Below are 21,499 nucleotides of genomic sequence, written 5' to 3'. Positions count from 1 at the left end.
TGCTCCACCATTGGTGGCTGTGGCTTCAGCTGCCTCGGCCCTAAGCTCTGGAATTCCCTCCCTAAACCTTTCCGCCTCTCTCTCCTCCTTTGAGACGCTCCTTAAAATCTACTCTTTGGACCAAGTTTTTGGTCAGCTGTCCTAAGACCTCCTTATGTGACTTGGTGTCAGATTTTGTTTATGAAGCACCTTTGGATGTTTTACTAAGTTAGAGGCACGATATAAATGCAAATTGTTGCTGTTGGTATCTTGGGGTAGATTAGAAATTCAAATATCTAACCCTGGTATTTTTATATTTTCCAGAAGGAATTTTCAATTATGTGGTTAAGGCACACATAAACAATTTTGTGAACTGCCTCTGAACTTATCCTTTTACAAAAATAAAATCACACAAACTTTTCTATGTTTAGCAATGGAAGGGGTGAAAATTGATAAACAGGATGCACTAGAAAGGTTGGGTATGCTTAAAGTGGATAAGTCACCTGGTCCAGATGGCTTGCATCCCAGGTTGCTAAGGGAATTGGGGGTGGAGATAGTGGAAGGGCTTGCCATAATTTTCCAATCTTACCTAGATGCGGGGGAGGTGCTTGAGGATTGGAAAGTGGCAAATGTGACACCATTGTTCAAGAAAGGGTTTAAGGACAATCCTAGTAACAACAGGCCGGTCAGTTTAACATCAGCAGTGGGTAAAGGTTTAGATACAATAATCAAGGAAAAAAATTAATGGGCACTTGGAGAGGTTTAAGCTAATTAAGGGGAGCCAACACGGATTTGTAAAAGGCAGATCGTGTTTGACTATTCAATTGAATTTTTTGGTGAAGTAACAGAGAGGATTGATGAAGGGAATGCAATGGATGTTGTCTACATGGATTTTTGGAAGGTGTTTGACAAAGTACCACATAGAAGGCTGGTTAACAAAATTGAGGCTCATGGAATAGGTGGGTCAGTGGCAGCTTGGATAAGGAATTGGCTTAAGGACAGAAAACAACGAGCTGTGCTAAATGGCTGTTTTTCAGACTGGAAGATGGTCAGTGCTGGGGCCACTTTTTTTTTATATATATAAATAACCTGGATATTGGAATACAGAGTAGAATTTCTACATTTGCCAATGACACCAAACCTGGGGGTGTGGCAAACAGTGATGATGATACCAATCGGCTGCAACAGGAAATAGAAAGGCTAGCAGAATGGGCAGATGGAATTTAATACAGAGAATTGTGAGGTGATGCATTTTGGCAGAAGGAACAGGGAGAAGCAATATACACTTAATGGTACAGTTTTACAGAGTGTGCAGGGACAGAGGGATCTGGGAGTTAAAGTGCATAGGTCCCTGAAGGTGGCAGGACATACTGAGAGTGTGGTTAACAAAGCATATGAGATCTTGGGCTTCATAAATAGAGGTATTGAGTACAAAAGTAGAGAATTATGCTGAATCTTTATAAAGTGCTGGTTAGGCCATAACTGGAGTATTGCATCCAGTTCTTGTCACCACACTTTAGGAAGGATGTGAAGGCCCTTGAGAGGGTGCAGAGGAGATTTACCAGAATGGTTCCAGGGATGGGGGATCTTAGCTACAAGGACAGGTTGGAGAAGCTGGATTTGTTTTCATTAGAGCAAAGGAGGTTGAGGGGTGATTTGATAGAGGTGTACAAGATTATGATGGGTTTGGATAGGCTAGACGGGGAAAGGCTGTTTTCACTAGTTGATGGTACAAGGACTAGGGGACACAGATTTAAGGTTTTGGGCAAGAGATACAGGGGGGACGTGAGGAAAAACTTTTTAACGCAGCGAGTGGTGATGACCTGGAATTCGCTGCTGACGGAAGTGGTGGAAGCGGAGACACTCAATGTTTTCAAGGGGAGACTGGATAGGCACTTGAGGGAAATAAACTTGCAAGGCTACGGGGATAGAGCAGGGGAATGGGACTGACTGGATTGCTCTGCAGAGAGTCGGCACGGACTCGATGGGCTGAATGGCCTCCTTCTGTGCCGTTATGACTCTATGGGGGAGAAATTCGGTATCGCCCCGTTTGGGGAGCAATTATCCGCCGGGCGCAAAGTTTAGTGCCTGCTGCTAATTATTACCTCCGACTACAAACTTGGTTTCTATCGCCACTGGGGGTGATTGGAGCGCTAAATCAGGAGCTACACACATCTCTTAAGGCACTAACGCCGAGGAGCGAGGTGCTACCTCAGAGCACTGGCAAAGCTCATGTGGTGTCAGTCAGCAATGGAACACAGACACACTGGCGCCATACAGTTCTTAAAAGGGAGGGTTGATCTTGCTCTCCATCCACACCCTGCTCATTGCAGCCTTGAATCTTGGCCTAGAGAGACCTGTACGTCAAATCTGCTGGAAAGAACAATGGAGAGGCCCAGGGAAAGAGTTCAGAGTGCAGCCCCCATAGTCTCTTCTAAATCGATGCAAGGAAGGTCAAATCAAAATGAACCTGCAAAGTGCTGCTCAGTACCCAAAACTCCATCACTCAGCGTTGAATCTCTCCAGAAGTCTCTTTTTCTCTCTCAGAATGCGTGGTGCAAAAATGTCGCCAACAAAAAAAGGCAGGAAGCGGTCACCTTTAAATAGCGCTCCCCCAGTCCCTTCCCAACTGCAAAATGCTCCCATCAACCTGTCGTTGCTCGCGACAGGCAGTAAGGCAGGGGGCGCCACTCAATATCCGGTCCGGGGCGCTACCGGGGCGTTGCACGCTCGACTGACGTCATGATCTGCGGGCGCAGGAGGTCGTGGCGGTAGTGTTTAGTGCCGCCGCGAAATGTCTGGTCAATTTCGCGAGCGGCGCAAACATCGCCACGCCCGGGTGCTAGTTGCTTTGCGCCCCGTTAGCGCCCTCTAATGGGAGGCGCAAAGCAACTGAATTTTTCCCCCCTATGACTCTATGACTATAGTTCATGGTGACAGCATCCCCTTCACCTTGCTTTTCAGACCCACCTGATTCTGATGTGAAAGAATTTTTTTTAATTTTGTTTTGGTTTGTTTCTTATACACTTGTTTGGCTGTTTTTTTTATTTTTCAGGAGGAAACCAGTAATAACTTCATGACAGAGGTTCTATTATTGTCTCACTAATAGACTATTTTAGCATTTGCTCCAGCATGCCTTGGGGCCTCAATTCCTTCCAACTCCATTTAAAATATTTTTTTTTGAATAAGCCAGGATAGTAAAAGGCAAAAAATACAACCTGACCGAAAAATGAACTGTATCTCATTATCAACATTGACCCAAAGAATAAATGCATCCAAGCATCAAGAATTAGAGTCGAACATGACCCAGAGCCCCATTTGAGTGATTGAACTACTGTCTGAAAGGGCGGTGGAAGCAGATTCAATAGTAACTTTCAAAAGGGAATTGGATAAATACCTGAAATGGAAAGATTTGCTGGGCTATGGGATAAGAGCAGGAGAATGCGACTAATTGGCAAGCTCTTTCAAAGAGCCACCACAGGCACAATGGGCCGAAAGGCCTCCTTCTGTGTTGTGTCATTCAATGATTCATCTCAGATGATAATTACTTAATACTGCAAGCCACAAAATGTGGTAATTTGGTTGATGTTAACTGCAGAAGATTAAAGACCAGGCAGGAATCATGCGATATTAAAGGGGGAATGCAAGCAGAAGCCCATTTGTGCAAATAAACAGTACCGATGGCTGAGCTGTTTCAACTTGCCCTCATTTCTGATATGATTTCTTGCATTTTAATATTGTATTTGATCGCTTTATTAGTGCACTGATATACTTGATATCCAACCGAATAAATGTGTTAATCCAAAGTCTCTAGATGCCTAAAGCAGACCATGAATCCCAACAAATTTAGCTATACCTCCCTGCTTCAGCACTTGGCTGAATCTGCACCCTTATAATATCTTCCTCACTTTAGAAGGTACAGTATGTACATATGATTGCATATGATTGCAGTCCAGGCCCAAGAATGGCCACATTGATTATCTGAGAAAAGACCATAGTTTGATTACCTGAGAAAAGACCATAGTTTAAAGATTGATTACTAAAACAGTGTGCTAGTGGAAATAGGGAACAGGAAAGCTGTTAAATATATCCAGAACCCACGAGTGCCTCCTCCAACAAGGAAAAAATTCAAATAGATGTGCCTTAACATACTCGACCATCAGCTCTGCCATTGGCACTAGCAGTCCAATACCAGTGGCACTGTTTTAATTAACATTTTAAATACTTGCTTCTCTAGAAAGGGTGTATGAAGGAAGTAAAAAGAAAAGAGAGACTTGCATTTATATAACGCCGTTCATGACTACCGGATGTTCCAAAGCACTTTACAGCCAATGAAGTACTTTTTGAAGTGTAGTCACTGTTGTAATGTAGGAAATGCGGTCGCCAATTTGCGCACAGTAAGCTCTCACAAACAGCAATGTGATAATCACCAGATAATCAGTTTTTTTAGATATTGATTGAGGGATAAATATTGACTAGGACACCGAGGATAACACCCCTTCTCTTCGAAATAGTGCCATAGGATGTTTTACGTCCACCCGAGAAAGCAGATGGATTTAACGTCTCATCCAAAAGACAGCACCTCCAACAGTGCAGCACTTCCTCAGTACTGCACTGGAGCATCAGCCTAGATTTTTGTGCAAACTTACTTGCTATATTTTATTCGTTAAACCACTAACTTAGTCATCCATACCAACAACTACAGGAAGGTGAGTTGTCAGATTTAGTAATAAAAGACAAATTGGGAACTTGGAGGAATTTCACCATACAAAAGAAAGAACTTGCATGTTTATAATGCCTTTCACAACCTCAGAGTGTCCCAAAGTGCTTCAGAGCCAAATATGCACTTTTGAAATGCAGTCGCTGTTGTAATGTAGGGAAGCACTTTGTCTAGGCACAATGAGTATCTTGACTGGACTAACATTTCTCGGAGAGAAAAGTGGTAAAAAGCTGCCGTGATTCAGCTTAATAAAGGAGTAAAATTCAAATTAACAACAACGTGTATTTATATACTGTAGTGCCTTTAACATAGTAAAACGTCACAAGGTGCATCACAGGAACGTTATCAAACTAAATTTGACAGCGAGCCACATAAGGAGATATTAGGGCAGGTGACCAAAAGCTTCGTCAATGAGGTAGGTTTTAATGAGCATCTTAAAGGAGGAGAGAAAATAAATTACATTACTGGACTTTAATTCCAAGGCACTTTTTTCCTTACAAGGTCATTGAAAGGGAAGTGATCCATATACAGCAGGAAAACAGTTTTCACGATTGCCAGTTTATGTGATTTTTTCCAATTGAACTAGCAGCTAGAAAATACACCAAGCCTGTCCAGATAGTTCTCTAGTGCTCCTTAAAAATCTTAAAATATCATCTGCATAGATAGACTTTACTAGGTCTATAGCAATACTCTCCTGGCATGTACAGTTTTCAAATGAATCATAAGTGGTGTTTGTGCAGCTACATGCTGAGCTAGGTTTGTTATTCTTTGTGTGCTGATAGAGGGCAACTTTTCATTTCTTCATCTCTTTCTTTTCTTCAGATGTGCTAGTGGATGACTGACCCCTCCACCTGTTACCAACCATGTCCAGTAACATGTCATAACTATAAATACATTGTATTTGTAAAACCTTAGGAATACGGAAAGGCAAATTCCCAGATTATTGTAGTAGGGAAGCCCTGTTACAACTGTACAGGGCGTTGGTGAGACCACACCTGGACTACGCGTACAGTTTTGGTCTCCTTATTTAAGAAGCGATATACTTGCATTGGAGGCAGTTCAGAGAAGGTTCACGAGGTTAATTCCTGAGATGAAGGGGTTGTCTTATGAAGAAAGGTTGAGCAGGTTGGGCCTATACTCATTGGAGATTAGAAGAATGAGAGGGAATCTTATTGAAACATATAAGATTCTGAAGGGGCTTGACAGGGTAGATGCAGAGAGGATGTTTCCCCTCGTGGGGGAATCTAGAACTAGGGGGCATAATTTCAGAATAAGGGGGCACCCATTTAAATCAGAAATTAGGAGGAATTTCTTCTCTCAGAGGGTCGTGAATCTTTGGAATTCTCTTCCCCAGAGAGCTGTGGAGGCTGGGTTATTGAAGATATTTAAGGTGGAGATAGACAGATTTTTGAAAGGTAAGGGAGTCAAGGGTTATGGGGAGCGGGCAGGGAAGTGGAGTTGAGGCTAAGACCAGATCAGCCATGATCTTATTGAATGGCGGAGCAGGCTCGAGCGGCCAAATGACCTACTCCTACGTCTTATGTTCTTATTTGCATTCTGAAAATTACTTCAGCACAACAAATTTTGATTACTTCTGCTTCTTGAAAGACAACAAACATTTTTCCTATTCAGATTCAAAGATGATTACCATATTTTGCTGCAGTTCTGTAATGAACGAGAGCTGCTTCACAGTGCTCTGGCAGATTAATACCATAAAGATACCTGTAGCCCTGTTGAAACAGAGATCATTATATAACACTTAAAAATTACTGGCTATTGATGATTCAATATGACTAATCAATATTTACATGATACAATTAATACACCTACCAAAATCATGTGTGCTACAAAGTTTCCACCCAATGCAGCAAATGTGTAATATACCAGTGCCTGAAAAATATTTATAGCAAGATTTCTACTTAGTGGAAAAATGTCAACAAAATCTAGCCTCAATGCTAACAAAATAATTCTATAGTACTTAGTTCAACAGTATGACACAGTGAGATTCACAAGTGAATATGTTACTGGATCACTAGTTTTAATAGTAACTAGCTCACACATATTTACATTGGTAGTATGGCATTGATGACAAACATGTGATACTGTTACCTTCCAAGACGCAGTACAAATTAAACGACTGATGACCTGGTCCTAACTGCACCAGGGACCCAACACAGAAATGAGTGATGAACTAACAAGATCATTACGACCAGTGAAACCCAGGAGTTGTTTAAATCTGGTATCACGCTGGGATTTTTGAAGTGTTCCATTTATACAATGAGTTAATAAGTGCAAGTTTCAGAAACACAGACAAATTAAAAGCAACTGGCAGATCTTCTGCAGCATGGGTTGCAGAGAGTCAGAGGATGTTCTTTGATGATGGCAAGAATGTTATCCCATGTAATACACAATGTACTTTAATACAATTAATCTCCTGTGACATTGCTCACAGACAAAAGAAAATTATACCTCTCTTCCTTTTACTTTCTTTCTGCTTCTTTCCAATTCATTTTGAGTCACTCTCTTGGTTTTTGTCTTCCTTCTTCTCTCCATCTCTCCCCACCCCCACCTCCCACCCAGTCTCTCTTTCCCCGTCTCTCTCTCTCCCTGTCTCTCTCTCTCTCCCTGTCTCTCTCTCTCTCTCTCCCTGTCTCTCTCTCTCCCCCCCAATCGATCTCTCCCCCCGTCGCTCTCTCCCCCCCCTCTCTCTTTTCCTTCCCCCTCTCTTTCCCGTCTGCCTCACTCTCACATGCTTCTCATTGTGGTATCTCTATCAATCTATCCAGTTCATTTTGTCATTTTCCTGTCTCACTTTTTCAGTAAGTTTCTATCCCCTCTGTCTCCAATACCTCAGTGTAACTCACACATATTCTTTACTGATATACTCAAGATCTAGCTTATCTTTTTTAAAGCCGACGGTATTCAGAAATCAGGCAATTAAAGAATTATCACACATGGCCGAGAAAGCTAAGGGTTAAGCCAGGAGGAACTGGGGGGTGTGGTGGCGGGGGGGGGGGGGGCGGTGGTGGGGGCGCGGGCAAGGGGAAAAGATACTTTCAGAAAGCACAAGGGCAAGGGTGGAAGATGATGTGGTTTGGAAACAGTCAAGGACATGTGGGTGGATTTCAGATCATAAGCCCAGGTTTCGGGTACTGGCCCAGGTCTTCAAATGGCCAAACCTGGGAATAGAGTACAGCCACTGGCAGTAACAGATCAGTGACCGTGGCACCAATGTTCCTGTTAAGCTGCACGGTCTCACTGCCGCGCATAGGCCTGGAGGTCCCACGCAGGCTGCTTTATAATGGAAAAACCCGCATGCGCGGAAATTTGAATGGCCCGCGCAGCCCATTAAAGGGGCCGTGCACTGCCCAAAAATATTAGAGGGAACATTGTGTGGCACTGATCCAAAGCACAAGCACCACATAGCTAAATAGCTGTGAAGATATTTCTAGCTAGGTAAAGGACCAGAGGCACTGGAAGGGAGCGAATACAATTAAAGCGTGGCTGGATCTTCCTCAGAGCAGCAGTGTTGTGATGGGGCAGGACTTTCGCTCACACCTCTGATGCTACCACCATCCCAACCAATTTGGTTGGGGCTCATTACATAAGCATGGGTAGCTCACAGTGGGATTCCCACTGCCGAGATGGCACCTGCCAGCATCACCAAAGAAACTCCAGGGGTGCAACAGCAGCACGAGATGGCAAGAGACCTTAAAGGGGCAGGACAGCCCCAAAAATGGCAGGAGCTGCAGCCTTGTAGACCTTGGCCTTGGTTAGTCTTCCTATACTGCAGTGTATGCATGTTTTTATTCCGTCCTATCAGAATCATCCTTGCTATCTTGACAACGTGCCTTTGTCCCCCAGTGTCTCAGTTTAAATACCCCTCGATCATTCTCTCTATCCTTTCTGACTGTCGCCTATTTCTCTTCTGTTTAAGCGAAGCCCATTGGATTTGTCCAGATTTCCTTTTACCCACAAGGCATCCCAGTTCCCCAAGAACCTAAAACCTTGCTCCCTATACTAGGTTCTGAGCCACATGTTGATATTGTTTACTTCTCTGCACCTGCACATGGCTGCTAGTATTTCAGAGAATGCTACTGCATTGGTCCATCACTTAATCTTTTTTCTAGCTCTCTGGAGTACTGCTCACCTACACCTGCCTATGCCTTTTGTTCAGTGTGGGCCACAATGACAGGTTTTACAGTGCACTCTTTTAACAGATAATTTGGATTTTTTAAAGGTTTTTTTGATAGTTAAATTTGCTGTAGAATTTCACTTTTGTCACTTTTTTTGTCTTTTATGAATCAGAATGGAGAAGAGTGACAGTGTGATATCGGGTTGTGTGGTACTTGCGATTATTGAAAATAGTCCTGTCCAAAAGTATTATTGCAATGTCCCTGAAGCCAAACTCATGGTTATAAAATTAGTGGCTGTGAGGTTGCCTTGTTCAACAACCTCAACTTGATCCTTTATGTAAAACATCCATATTGCTCTAGGCTTATCACAGCTTCTCATACCAGAACAGGCAATGATCTAGAATGTTCTCATACCAGAACAGTAGCTGCTATGTCCAATCTCTATATTCCAGATAGAATGTAGGAATTGCAATGCAGAATCAAGCAAGGGTTGTCATGTTATGTCTTGCTGGACTGGAAGAATAGTAGGAGATAGCTGAATGAATTTTAACATTCTCAACTCATGCACCATGCTCACTATTTGCTCTCAATACTTTAAAGGTCTTGCAGTATCAAATCACCCTCAGTACACTCACGAACAATAGAGTGGCTTAGTCTTCTTTTTGATCTAATTACTTTTTAAAATTACACTACATGCAACTTCTTACCTTAGGTTGGTTAAAACCCACACCAATACCAGTGGCATGCATGAATCCTAATGCCTAACAAAAGCCCAAAAAACACTCATTTAGAACCTTCAAAAATATTCACAGAATTTCGACACATTCTCACATCTTAAGTATTCATGAAGAGGTTGATTACTAATGTGATGTTAACTTATCCATTTTATCCATATTATATATTATCCATTTAAAAAATATGTAAGAACAAGGTTAATTTAATATCAATAAGAAGAAACAGATAAATCAAATCTCAAAGTTTGATGAAAAAATTAGCATATTGAAATATTTCTTCAAAACTTTATCTGTAACCTAATTTTTCCATGATAAAAAAGGTACTATTTTTGAACAATCCAGTTGGGTTGCTAATGCATTGTAACGTGGTGTTGCATGATATGGGCTTGGGGTTATGACTTTCCACACAGTGAATGTCTATTCTCAGCCAGGGTGTTTTAAGACGGTGTTGAACGAAGGTAAATCATTTCCCCATAGGGAGAAGGGAAAAAATAAAATTGAAAGAGAATTCAACATGCACTTACTCTTGCATACCACCTTGCAGTTGGTTGCAGAGTACCATTGTCAGAATATCACTGGAACAAGTTATTACTGGAAATGCGTCTATTAATGCTTGGAGGTGAGAATAAAAATAATTTTTCAAATAAGGGAGGAATATATTACAAATCCTTTGATTCACCATATTAAATATTGAAAAAGCTATATTTCTATTTTTTAATTCATTCACGGGATGTGGACATTGCTGGCAAGGCCAGCGTTTATTGCCCATCCATAATTGCTTTTGAGAAGGTGGTGGTGAGCCGCCTTCTTGAACCGCTGCAGTCCGTGTGGTGAAGGAGCTCCCACAGTGCTGCTAGGGAGGGAGTTCCAGGATTTTGACCCAGCGATGATGAAGGAACGGTGATATATTTCCAAGTCAATATATAGGCAAGATCAAATTAAATCCCAACCTTAAATTCTCAAGAATATTCTTACTCTTTTATTTAAACTGACAAAGGTTATCTACAGGAAACTTTCTGATATCCGGCACTGACGGGACCGAGCTGGTGCCGTAACATCAAAAGTGCCGGACATACCAGAGTTAATGTTTAAACATACAGAACTGAGAAGCTCCGTGTGAATCAACAAACCCTGTTGCTTAGCAACAGCTTCAAAACAATCGGCTGCAGCTGCAAGCGTCTGTAGCTGAAGCTGTTGCTATAGCTACAGACCTTGCAGTGCTTGACTGGGAAAAAAAAAGCAACGAGAACTAAAAAAACATATAGAAAACGGCTCCTGATTTTTGCCGTTAGATTGAGTATTCCGGACATATAACCTCCGGATAAACCAAAGTTTCCTGTATATTGTAATTTTTATGCAGTTACACTGCATGCAGCAACATCTGTTATTCAAATCAAAATCATTCTGATCAGCAATATTTGACAATGCCTTTACCAAGATATTAAGGATAATGGTATGCCCTTCAAAAGATAATTCAGTTTTATGGCAGGCTGAAACAAATGACCAACTAAGTTTTATCACATTACTTCCATGTTAAGTTAAGTCCATTTTCAAACAGCTCACAGTTTGGGCTTTATGAGAGCCATTTTCTGCCAGGGCTTCAAAGAGATCTTTAGCTGCCGTAACATTCTGGGGCAATTGGTCACCAAACAATAAGGCATAGGCTATTCGCTCCATGGCTTTAGTACTTCCGATATCAGCTGCTTTCACCAGTAGCTTATAACCTCTACTTAAAAACAGGAAATATAAGTGTTAGAAGCAGAAAAATTGTATTGTCAAATGTCTCCAGATACTAAGGCCTAGAAATTCGGTGGGCTGCGCCACCGGTTAGCGCCTAAAGAGGGCACTCAGTGGCTTTAGCGCCACTGGCCACGCCTCTCGCGATATTTAGCGGGGCGCTAATGGCGGCGTTAGCCTGTAGCGCTGCGCCGCCACCGATGACATCATCGGTGTGCGCAGCGCCCCGCTACCGCCCCGATTGCAATATTGGGTCGCGCCCGCCTCTAACGCCGGTCGCAAATCGCGCCCGGTTCACGGGGTCTACCTGTGGTGGTAGTGGCGCAAATTAAGGTGGAGGTGCAGGGCGGCCATTTTTTCCGGTGGCCGCCTGCCAGCACCTCCGTCCCCGGCCTCCTGATCCCCCCCACTAGGGCAGTGCTGGCTGTGTCCAGAGCGCCCGGCACTTCTCCTCGGTGCCGGGCTCTTTTGCCGGCACTCGCGATCGGTCATCGCGCTGGTGCAGGCCCCTCCCCCTTAAGAAGGGGAGGAAGGCCTGCAGTACCGCAGCGCGCCGTGCCGCAGCGTGTGGCGCTGCGGCACGTTGTGCTGCAATATTCAGTTTCAGCGCCCCAAGAGGGACACGGGCGCCTTGAGCAGCGCCCCGTGTCCCTCTTGGGGCACTCAAACTGAATTTCCAGCGGGCGCAACGGCTCCGTTCGCTGCGGTAATTCCGGCGCCCAGGCGAGCTTGGCAGCCCGTTTGGGGCTCCACCGAATTTCTAGGCCTAACTCTTTGCTATATGAACACTGTTGGAGGCTGCATGTTGAAATAAGTATGCCCGTGCACTGACCATTAGCTCAACCTACAGCACCATGGGTCAGAAGACTGCCACGATAAGAAATTTCACTTTTTAACAAATTTGCTATTATCGTTAGCTTTATGTTATATAAAAATAGTTGATCTTGCATGGCATTGCACATGGGGAGTCAAAACCAAATGTAGTCTTCTGCCGAAGCAGGGTTAGTAAATGGGGGATAATTGGACCAGGATGCACAGTTGTAATTCAGTGCCCAGTTTAAAGTTGTACAATCTGTCCTTATTTTTTTTCATATAATTCTTTGATTTGATTTTATTAATTATAATTAAACAGCAAAATGATGGCAAATTGGAAAAGAGGGAAGTAGAGTTGGTTGGAACGCAGCAGTTTCTATGCAGTGCAGGTTGATAAACTTGGGAGACACAAAACTAAGGTGCTACAACACCACCAATGACAGAACGGCGTGGTTACAGCGCGGCAAGGTTATGTAGGCTGTTTCCATTATAAATGGAATTTATATTGGGGAAAAGTTGACAGAAAAGTGTGACAAAAACTTGACAAAAGGAAGTAAAGTTTTGTAGGCAGTAAGTGCTTGCAGATGTAAGCTTTTTTTAAAAACATATTTGAGATATGTGCAGAAGTATGGTTACCAGATATAGTACAACCGTGTAAATAGCTTGGGCTTTTACTTTCATATCTTATGACATCAAAACCTCCGAAATGAGTTATAGTCTTTCAATATTTCTTATTCTACATATGACATCTGCCTTACTATTATTTTATTATACCTAAATTCGTAGAAAGTTAACCAATACAAGCATCTATAGATATAAAGCTATCAAAACTTAATGGATCGCCTTTGTCAATCTATGGGTTATCAACAGTATTACACCAGAGGAAAAAAATAAAGACACTTCATGTCAATAGATTAAACATAAATGTTTGCAGTAGTATTAGCTCCTTGAGCAAAGTTATTACTGGCTTTCCACTAAATCTATGGTGAAGTAATTAGAAAATGAACCACAGTCACAAAAATACCATCTATACAAAAGAATGCTTGCACAGAAGGTTTTAGAAGTCAATTTAGAAAGCTATTCCAAACGACAACATAAGATATAATCTGAATGTGTAAATGTTATTTTTGATGTAAAGTGTTGATAAGTAGACCACAAGAGTTACTTTGAATCACAAAATATTGGAACATGTCAAAATGGCAAAGAAACATTTACACAACAGGAAAGAATATTGTCATTTGTTTTATAACTTAGCTTATGCTTTTGGATTTAATTCAGAAATTCCAAATGAAATTTAAAAAAAATATGTTTGACAAAATACATAGCAAAATATTGTCAAACCCAGATCAGTGTGACTTCAGTGAGTTTAGACTACATTCAACTTTATGAACTACAGAACGTAGTACAGTATAGACCGGAGGGCTGCAAGAAAGACTCCAAGTTGTGCTCAACGAAGCACAATAATTTGTAGAATATTGATAGATCTCCTGTAGCATTAATTAACGATAGCCCAGAATCTGGATTGTGGCCTGATTGTCACATTGACATGGCTTGTGACCGTGCACTTTGGTTATCGGCGTTACACAGGAAAAGGGTGAAAACTACAACTTCCATCTCTCTCTTGCCCACACATACAGAACTTAATCAACGGGAGCTGCAACTCCCCAGCCTAGTTGAAAAATCAAAGCTCTGAAAATAGAGTGGGAATAAATCCCTCGGTCCCAGACAGCCTTGCAGGGAAAATTTCTGAAAAACATTTTAACATGTAAGGTAGGTATATGCATTTGCAGAGTTACATAATTTTTATGTATTTGTTATGATATAAATTTAATTTTAGGTGTATGTAATGAGGTTTCTGTGGAACCAAAATAACTGCTCCAAGTGCTTGCAGAAGATTGTTCGAGCCATTTAATTGGTCAGTTTTATGGCAAATTGCTGGTTTGGAATTGGCAGCTTCAAAGAAAAATTGAGCTATTTTTCAGCTATATTCTCCTAAAAGGAGCATCAACGTGGATACAAAACTGAAAATAAAGGCTGGTGCCAGAATGAGGAGGCTTTGTACAAGCATGAGATTGAAAAAAAGGAAACCAGCATGCATTTGAATTGGCAAACAAAGGCTTATCAACTACGAGACTGATGAGTGAGGGTTCCGTTGATCAAAAGCCTTTACTGTGTGCATAATAATTTTAGAAAATCAAATATTATTCTACATTTTAAAGCAGTATGACACAGATTCTTCAGGGTTTTTGTGTTGTTCAGCAAGTAGGATAAAGGAATATAGGTAGAAAGACTGGTATCAAATCTTAGTGTTGAAGCATTTATTTTGTGTAGATCTGCTGGTAAGTGTGGATAATGATTCTGTAAAGTGCGTGATTCTCACGACTTATGACTGAATGTTGGAAACATACAGGCAGAAATGTAAAAGGTTACAGAAAGTTCACGAGAAATGGACGACATAGTGACATTTTAGAGGGGGGAAATGTAAATGATTAAGAAATGCATCATTAATGTTAAGAGGTTGCTTACTGGAAGTGATTCCAGAAAATCTGTGAGTATGGTTGCTATACCAAGGAGTTCAAGGCCCCAAGTCCGATGCCCGAACGAGCCGATCATTTTGCTGCATCTCGAGTACCAGGGACTCACCAGGGACAGTAGTTAGATGCCCCACACAGATTGAATGATAAACCAGATCATCAGCCTGCACTGTATGAGTCTGCGTTGTTACAGCTAAGCAGATGACAGAGGGGGGATGCAAGGGAAATTCAATGCTACAGACACAATAAGGTGAAACACAAAGGAAACAATTGTCGGCCATTTAGGACTGAGACGAGGAGAAGAATTCTCTACACCAGAGGGCTGTGGATGCTGTCGTTGAGAATATTCCAGACAGAGATCAATAGATTTTCAGGCATAAGGGAGTCAAGGGATATGGGGATCGTGCAGGGAGGTGGAGTTGAAGTAGAAGACCAGCCATGATCTTACTGAATGGCGGAGCAGACTCGAGGAGCCGTATGGCCTACTCCTGCTCCTATTTCTTATGTTCTTATGTTTGCCTGACAAAGATTCGAGGATATAGTCATGACTACCAAGTGCTCCCATGAGCCAGAAGACAAGTGAGCCAAAATAATCTCTGCCTTGCAGAATCTCTTACTACCTTCAAAAGCTTCCTCAAAACTTTATTGATTTGCCTTTTGGCTGGCTCCCTTAACCTTCTTCACCCACCTGCTGCTCAGTGTCAGCTCATCCCCTCCCTCTGCCCCCATTACCACTCTTTGTGAAGCCCCTTGGGATGTTTCAATACGATAAAGGTGCGGGATAAGTTGCTCTGTTTTTATTGCTAACCAATCCAATAATAATACTAGTTAATTTGTAGTTACCATGAAAATTAGCTGTGAGAATTAAAGCAGGTTATTTAGCTGGTAATAAATATTTGAGAAAGTACTGGGTGATGCAGTGTTTCTCTTTTCAAACCTTGAACTAGGGTTTGAAAACAATTTCTATGAGATAGCTGTAAGTGCACCAAATGAAGTGAGTTCGTAGTGAGTCGAAATAAAAAGCATAAGGCTCTTCATAATCTGACACTAACTGTGATGTTATTCAAAGAAGCCACAAGAATGGCTGTCGTGGGAAGTAGAATTTACACACTAGTATAGCTGAGAGTGCTTTTCTGAGGTCACAGTTAAGGTAATTGTAATGCTGTTGGAGTCGCTAGAAATCAACAGGCTCTGAGACTTTTGTTGCAGCAAAGGCAAAACGCGTGTTACTTTATTCACTCTCCATGAGGACTGAGGGTCTCAGCCTCGTTGCAGGGCTATGACGTCATCACGCTACCGACGCATGATGTCATTACGCTACCGACGCTCATAAAGGGACCCTGCCCTGATAACCCAACCAAGTACATACATATAACAACATTGGCTATACATAGTGAATTGTGTTTAGGTACATCTAACAACATTGGCTATACATTGTGAATTGTGTTATTGTCCCTATGTGGTCTCCGCCACATACGTCCCACCAGAATTCACTAGCACTGGCAATGTCAGTCGTTGGGGGGGCCGGATCACACGGTCGGAACGGCTCCTGAATTCCAGGGCGGGGACCGGGCCGTTCATCGGAGGGACCTCGGGCACTCGGTGGTGGACTGAGGGTGCAGAAACCGGAGGTCGGCCCCGCCTCGGGGGCTGTGCCAACTCAATGGGTCGGTCCAGATCCAGGTGGGCCGGCTTAAGACGGTCCACGGAAATGCAGTCCGGCTTACCGCCGACATCCACTACGAAGGTCTTGTCCCCGGTTTCCAGGACGCGGAATGGTCCATCGTAGGGTGGCTGAAGAGGTCCCCGGTGGGTGTCGTGGTGGACGAAAACGTACTCCGCCACACGAAGGTCGAGCGGAACGTGGGACTGCAGGAGGCCGTGCTGCGACGTGGGCACCGGCGCGAAAACCTTGGTGTTGTCCAGAAGGTCGGACCACTGACGGGCTGCGGACCAAAGTTCCGTTGCGTTGGGGACGAAATCCCCGGGAACCTGCAGCAGCTGTCCGTAGACGAGCTCGGCAGACGAGGACTGGAGGTCCTCCTTGGGAGCGGTCCTGAGTCCCAGCATGACCCATGGGAATCTGTCGATCCAACTGTCGTCCCGGAGGCTGGCCCGGAGCACGGCCTTCATGGAGCGATGAAACCGTTCGCACAGTCCGTTAGCCTGAGGGTGGTATGCTGTGGTGCGGTGGAGTCTCAACCCGAGGCCTCGGGCGACAGCGTTCCAGAGCTCCGATGTGAACTGGGGCCCCCGGTTGGAGGAAATGTCAGATGGGGCGCCGAACCGGGCGACCCAAGTGCTGATGAACGCCCGAGCCACATCGGCGGACGTCGTTGAAGACAGCGGGACAGCTTCCGGCCATCGGGTGGTTCTGTCGACCATTGTGAGGAGGTGGGTGAACCCGCGGGAGGGCGGCAGGGGCCCCACCAGGTCCACGTTAACATGGTCGAACCGCCTCTCGGGCACCGCGAAAGGCGCCAACGGGGCCTTAGTATAGCGATGCACTTTCGAGCGTTGGCATACCACGCAGGTGCAGGCCCAGTCGCGAACGTCTTTCCTGAGCCCGTGCCAGACGAACTTAGCCGCCACCAGCTTCTGTGACGGCTTCCTGCCCGGGTGGGAAAGATTATGGACGCCGTCGAAAACTTGCCGTCTCCACCCGTTGGGCACGACGGGACGTGGCTGCCCAACGGAGACGTCGCACAGGGGTATGGTGCCGGCATCATCGAACGCGACGTCCGCTAGTTGAAGGCCCGTGACAGCTGTCCTGTAGGCCTGGACGTCCGGGTCGGAGGCCTGGTCGGCCGCCATGCGGGTGTAGTCGATGCCGAGGTGTACGGCGCTGGTGACTGCTCGGGAGAGACAGTCGGCGATGGGGTTGTCTTTCCCAGCCACATGCTGGATGTCCGCTGTAAACTCTGAGATGAAGGCCAGCTGGCGTTGCTGACGGGCCGACCACGGCTCGGAAGCTTTGGCCATGGCGAAGGTCAACGGTTTGTGGTCCACGAACACTGTGAACGGGCGAGCCTCCAGTAGGAAACGGAAGTGTCGGACGGCGAGGTAGAGGCTGAGAAGCTCGCGATCGAAGGTGCTGTACTTCCGCTCGTTGGGGCGGAGCTGCCGGCTGAAGAAGGCGAGCGGCTGCCAGGTGCCGTTGACCCACTGTTCATGGACGGCGCCGACCGCATAGTCCGAGGCGTTGGTGGTGAGAGCGATCGGCGCATCAGGTAACGGATGCGCCAGCATGGTCGCGTTAGCCAGGGCCCTTTTCGTGTCCGTGAAAGAATTGGCCATCTCCTCGGACCAGTCGATGGCGAGCCTGTCGGGCTTGCCTTTGAGAGCCTCATAAAGGGGCCGCATAAGCTGGGCTGCTCGGAGAACGAAGCGATGGTAAAAGTTCACCATGCCCAAAAACTCCTGCAGGGCCTTCACAGTGAGGGGTCACGGGAAGTCCATCACGGCCTCCACTTTCGATGGCAGTGGCACTGCCCCGTCCTTCGTGATGCGGTGCCCGAGAAAGTCAATTGAGGACAGCCCGAACTGGCACTTGGCCGGGTTGACGATTAGGCAGTGCTGGCTGAGGCGTTGGAAGAGAGTCCGAAGGTGCGACACATGCTCCGTCCTGGAGGCGCTGGCGATGAGGATGTCGTCCAGGTATACGAACAGGAATGTCAGGTCCCGTAACACGGTGTCCATTAGGCGTTGAAAAGCCTGGGCGGCGTTCTTGAGGCCGAATGGCATGCGGAGGAATTCGAACAGCCCGAACGGGGTGATCACCGCGGTTTCTGGGACGTCCTGCGGCTGGACAGGGACCTGGTGGTAACCCCGGATGAGGTCCACTTTCGAGAATACCACTTTCCCGGCCAGGCGGGCGGAAAAGTCCTGGATGTGTGGAATCGGGTCGCGGGTCGTAGCATCGTTGAGGCGCCGGTAATCGCCGCACGGGCGCCACCCGCCGCCTGGTTTCGGAGCGATGTGGAGGGACGAGGCCCACGGACTGTTCGACCGGCGGATGATGCCGAGGCACTCCATGGTGTCGAACTCGGCTTTAGCGATGGCGAGTTTACCCGGGTCGAGGCGCCGAGCGCGGGCGTAGACGGGCGAACCGGTGGTCGAGATGTGGTGTTCTACCCAGTGTTTGGTGGTGGCGGACGAGAACGTGGGCTTCGTGAGGTCCGGGAACTTGGCGAGGAGGCAGGAAAACTCGTCGGAGGCCGAGAGTGCGCTGGACAACTTCGTCGTGCTGGACCCGCTGAGGGAACACGGGAGCGAGCTGAAAGTCTCAGCGTTGATGAGACGTCGGTTCTTGACATCCACCAAAAGGCCATTGGCGCAGAGGAAGTCAGCGCCGAGAAGGGGGGTGGACACTTTTGCTGTGACAAAGTCCCAGGTGAACCGCTGCCCGCCAAAACAAAGCGCCACGCTCCGTTTCCCGAAGGTGCGGATGGAACTGCCGTTGGCGGCTTCGAGGACGGGGCCGTGGTTCCCCCCTTGCATGTCTATGGTTGACGCGGGCAGGACGCTCACCTGGGCACCCGTGTCGCAAAGAAAACGACGTCTGGAGTCGGTGTCCGTAATAAATAACAAACTGCCTGAACAGCCGACAGCCATAGCAGCCAACGAGTGGTCTTTCGTTTGTTTCGACACAGGAAAACTTTACGGGGGCTGGCACTTCCTGGCTTTGAGGCCGAACTGCGCGTGGTAGAAGCAGAGGCTTGGGGGCTGCTGCCGTTGGGCTGTATCGGTGGGGGCAGGGCTCCGCGTGGCCGCGCAGTACTGTTGCCCGGCGGAGAAAAATTGGTCGGCCTCCTTGGCCAGGTCGCGGAAATCGGTACTGGAAGAGTTGGCTAAAGCCGACCGTACCTGACCTGGCAGCTGTTGAAGGAACAGTTCCTTGAAGGGGAAGCACGGCCTGTGTGTGCCCAGGAGGGCCAGCATGTGGTCCATCAGCTCCGAGGGCTTGGAGTCGCCAAGCCCGGGTAGAGAGAGAAGCCAGCGTGCGCGCTCGGCTTCGGTGAGTCCAAAAGTTTCTAAGAGGTGCGTTTTCAGCATTTCGAATTTGTTGAGCTTCGGGGGGTTCTCGAGCAGGCTCACGACTCTGGCCACGGTGGAGCTGCCGAGAGCAGAGACGATGTAGTAGTACCTTGTGTCGTCCGCGGTGATGTCCCGGAGTGCAAATTGAGCCTCGGCCTGGGCGAACCAAGCGGCAGCCTGTAGTTCCCAAAACTCGGGTAATTTGATGGAAACGGCATTCGTCACCATTTCGGATGAGGTCTTTGGAATCGTCCAAAAGAGCAGCGGGGTCACCAATGTTGGAGTCGCTAGAAATCAACAGGCTCTGAGACTTTTGTTGCAGCAAAGGCAAAACGCGTGTTACTTTATTCACTCTCCATGAGGACTGAGGATCTCAGCCTCATTGCAGGGCTATGACGTCATCACGCTACCGACGCTCTTAAAGGGACCCTGCCCCGATAACCCAACCAAGTACATACACATAACAACATTGGCTATACATAGTGAATTGTGTTATTGTCCCTATGTGGTCTCCGCCACAATGCATGATTTAAATATTTAATTTCATGTGTTATTTAAATCTAAGATGGAACTTGGGGCCAAATGATCTGGAGAACCAAAAAAGAAGTCTTCCTTTGATTGATTAGATCAGTAGGATAGAGTGCAGATTTTGGTTTTCCTCTCGTCCCAATGCGGGCAGGACTTTCATCTGACTCCAGCCAATTTCCCTGAGTAAGGGTCATTCCTGTACTGAGTGAAAGTGCTGGGACCATTTATGGTGCCGCTGGGGTCCTAGCCTCAATTGGGAGGCAGGGAATTTATTGCAGTGCCTCGCCACAACTTGGCAATGGTGAGAAAAACATCATATGATGTCATCATATGTGTGTCAGCCGTGGCTCATATGGTAGCACCTTTGCCTCTGAAGTTAGAAGGTGGTGGGTTCACTCCAGGAACTTGAGCACAAAAATCTAGGCTGACACTCCAGTGCAGTACTACTACAATTGCTACTTCTGGCAGAAAATCCAGAAGTATTGAGGTTGCGAGTAAGCAGTGGAATGGCTCCCTGTTGATATTCATTTTCTGTCCACCCAGATTACGTCAAGGAGCCAGCGTAACTTGAGAGGAAATTCAGGACCCTTTTACTGAGGGAGTGCTGCACTGTTGGAGGTGCCGCCTTTTGAATAAGACATTAAACCGAGGCCCTGTCTGCTCTCTCAGGTGGACGTAAAAGATCCTATGGCACTACAGGGGAGTTATCCTTGGTGTCTTGGCCAATAATTATCCCTCAATCAACATCAGTAAAACAGATTATCTGGTCATTATATCATTGCTGCTTGTGGGAGTTTGCTGTGCACAAATTGGCTGCCGTGTTTCCTACATTACAACAGTGACTACACTTCAAAAAGTATTTCATTTGCTGTAAAGCGCTTTGGGACGTCCGGTGGTTGCAAAAAGTGCTATATAAATGCAATTTTTTTCTTCTTTCTTTATCTTGACATTTGTGTCCCATTCTAATATGCTTGGCTGTATTTGGGTATACGTATTGCATGCCCAATTGCTACTTCTGGCAGAAAATCCGGAAGTAGTGAGGTTGTGAGTAACCAGCGGAATGGCTTCCTGCTGATATTCATTTTCTGTCCACCCAAATTACGTCAAGGAGCCAGCGTAACTCGAGAGGAAATTCAGGGCCCTTTTAGCTAAGTTTGATGTGAAGAATGGTTCATCAGCCACTGTGTGGGGTCAATAATGCAGTCTGAACACTGTGCCAATGGCATTGGTGCTGCATGGGCAATATTTGCACTTGGGCTGACCTCATCAGATAATGCACGG

At 45.7% G+C, this 21,499-nt stretch overlaps 1 protein-coding gene across 5 annotated transcripts in view; it reads right to left on the bottom strand.

The window, feature by feature from the left end:
* The window catches only part of LOC147121422 (protein sel-1 homolog 1-like), a 112,665-nt gene that overhangs the window by 51,141 nt on the left and 40,025 nt on the right, over positions 1-21,499 (bottom strand). For 4 of the 5 annotated variants that reach the window (XM_085981650.1, XM_085981652.1, XM_085981654.1 and 1 more), the window contains 4 exons: positions 11,133-11,298; positions 9,543-9,596; positions 6,530-6,589; positions 6,348-6,429 (listed from right to left, as the gene is read on the bottom strand). In XM_085981650.1, coding sequence (XP_085837776.1) covers positions 6,348-6,429; positions 6,530-6,589; positions 9,543-9,596; positions 11,133-11,298 — 362 coding nt within the window. The remainder of the gene's footprint in view (positions 1-6,347; positions 6,430-6,529; positions 6,590-9,542; positions 9,597-11,132; positions 11,299-21,499) is intronic. The other variant, XM_085981651.1, reaches the window with a different exon arrangement.

The sequence above is a fragment of the Somniosus microcephalus genome, chromosome 3 (assembly GCF_052327205.1).
Source record: "Somniosus microcephalus isolate GS21.2 chromosome 3, FLI_Smic_1.0, whole genome shotgun sequence".
NCBI lineage: Eukaryota > Metazoa > Chordata > Chondrichthyes > Squaliformes > Somniosidae > Somniosus > Somniosus microcephalus.
The sequence above is the reverse complement of the archived record's forward strand: the minus strand, read 5'-3'. Positions and strand labels throughout refer to the sequence as shown.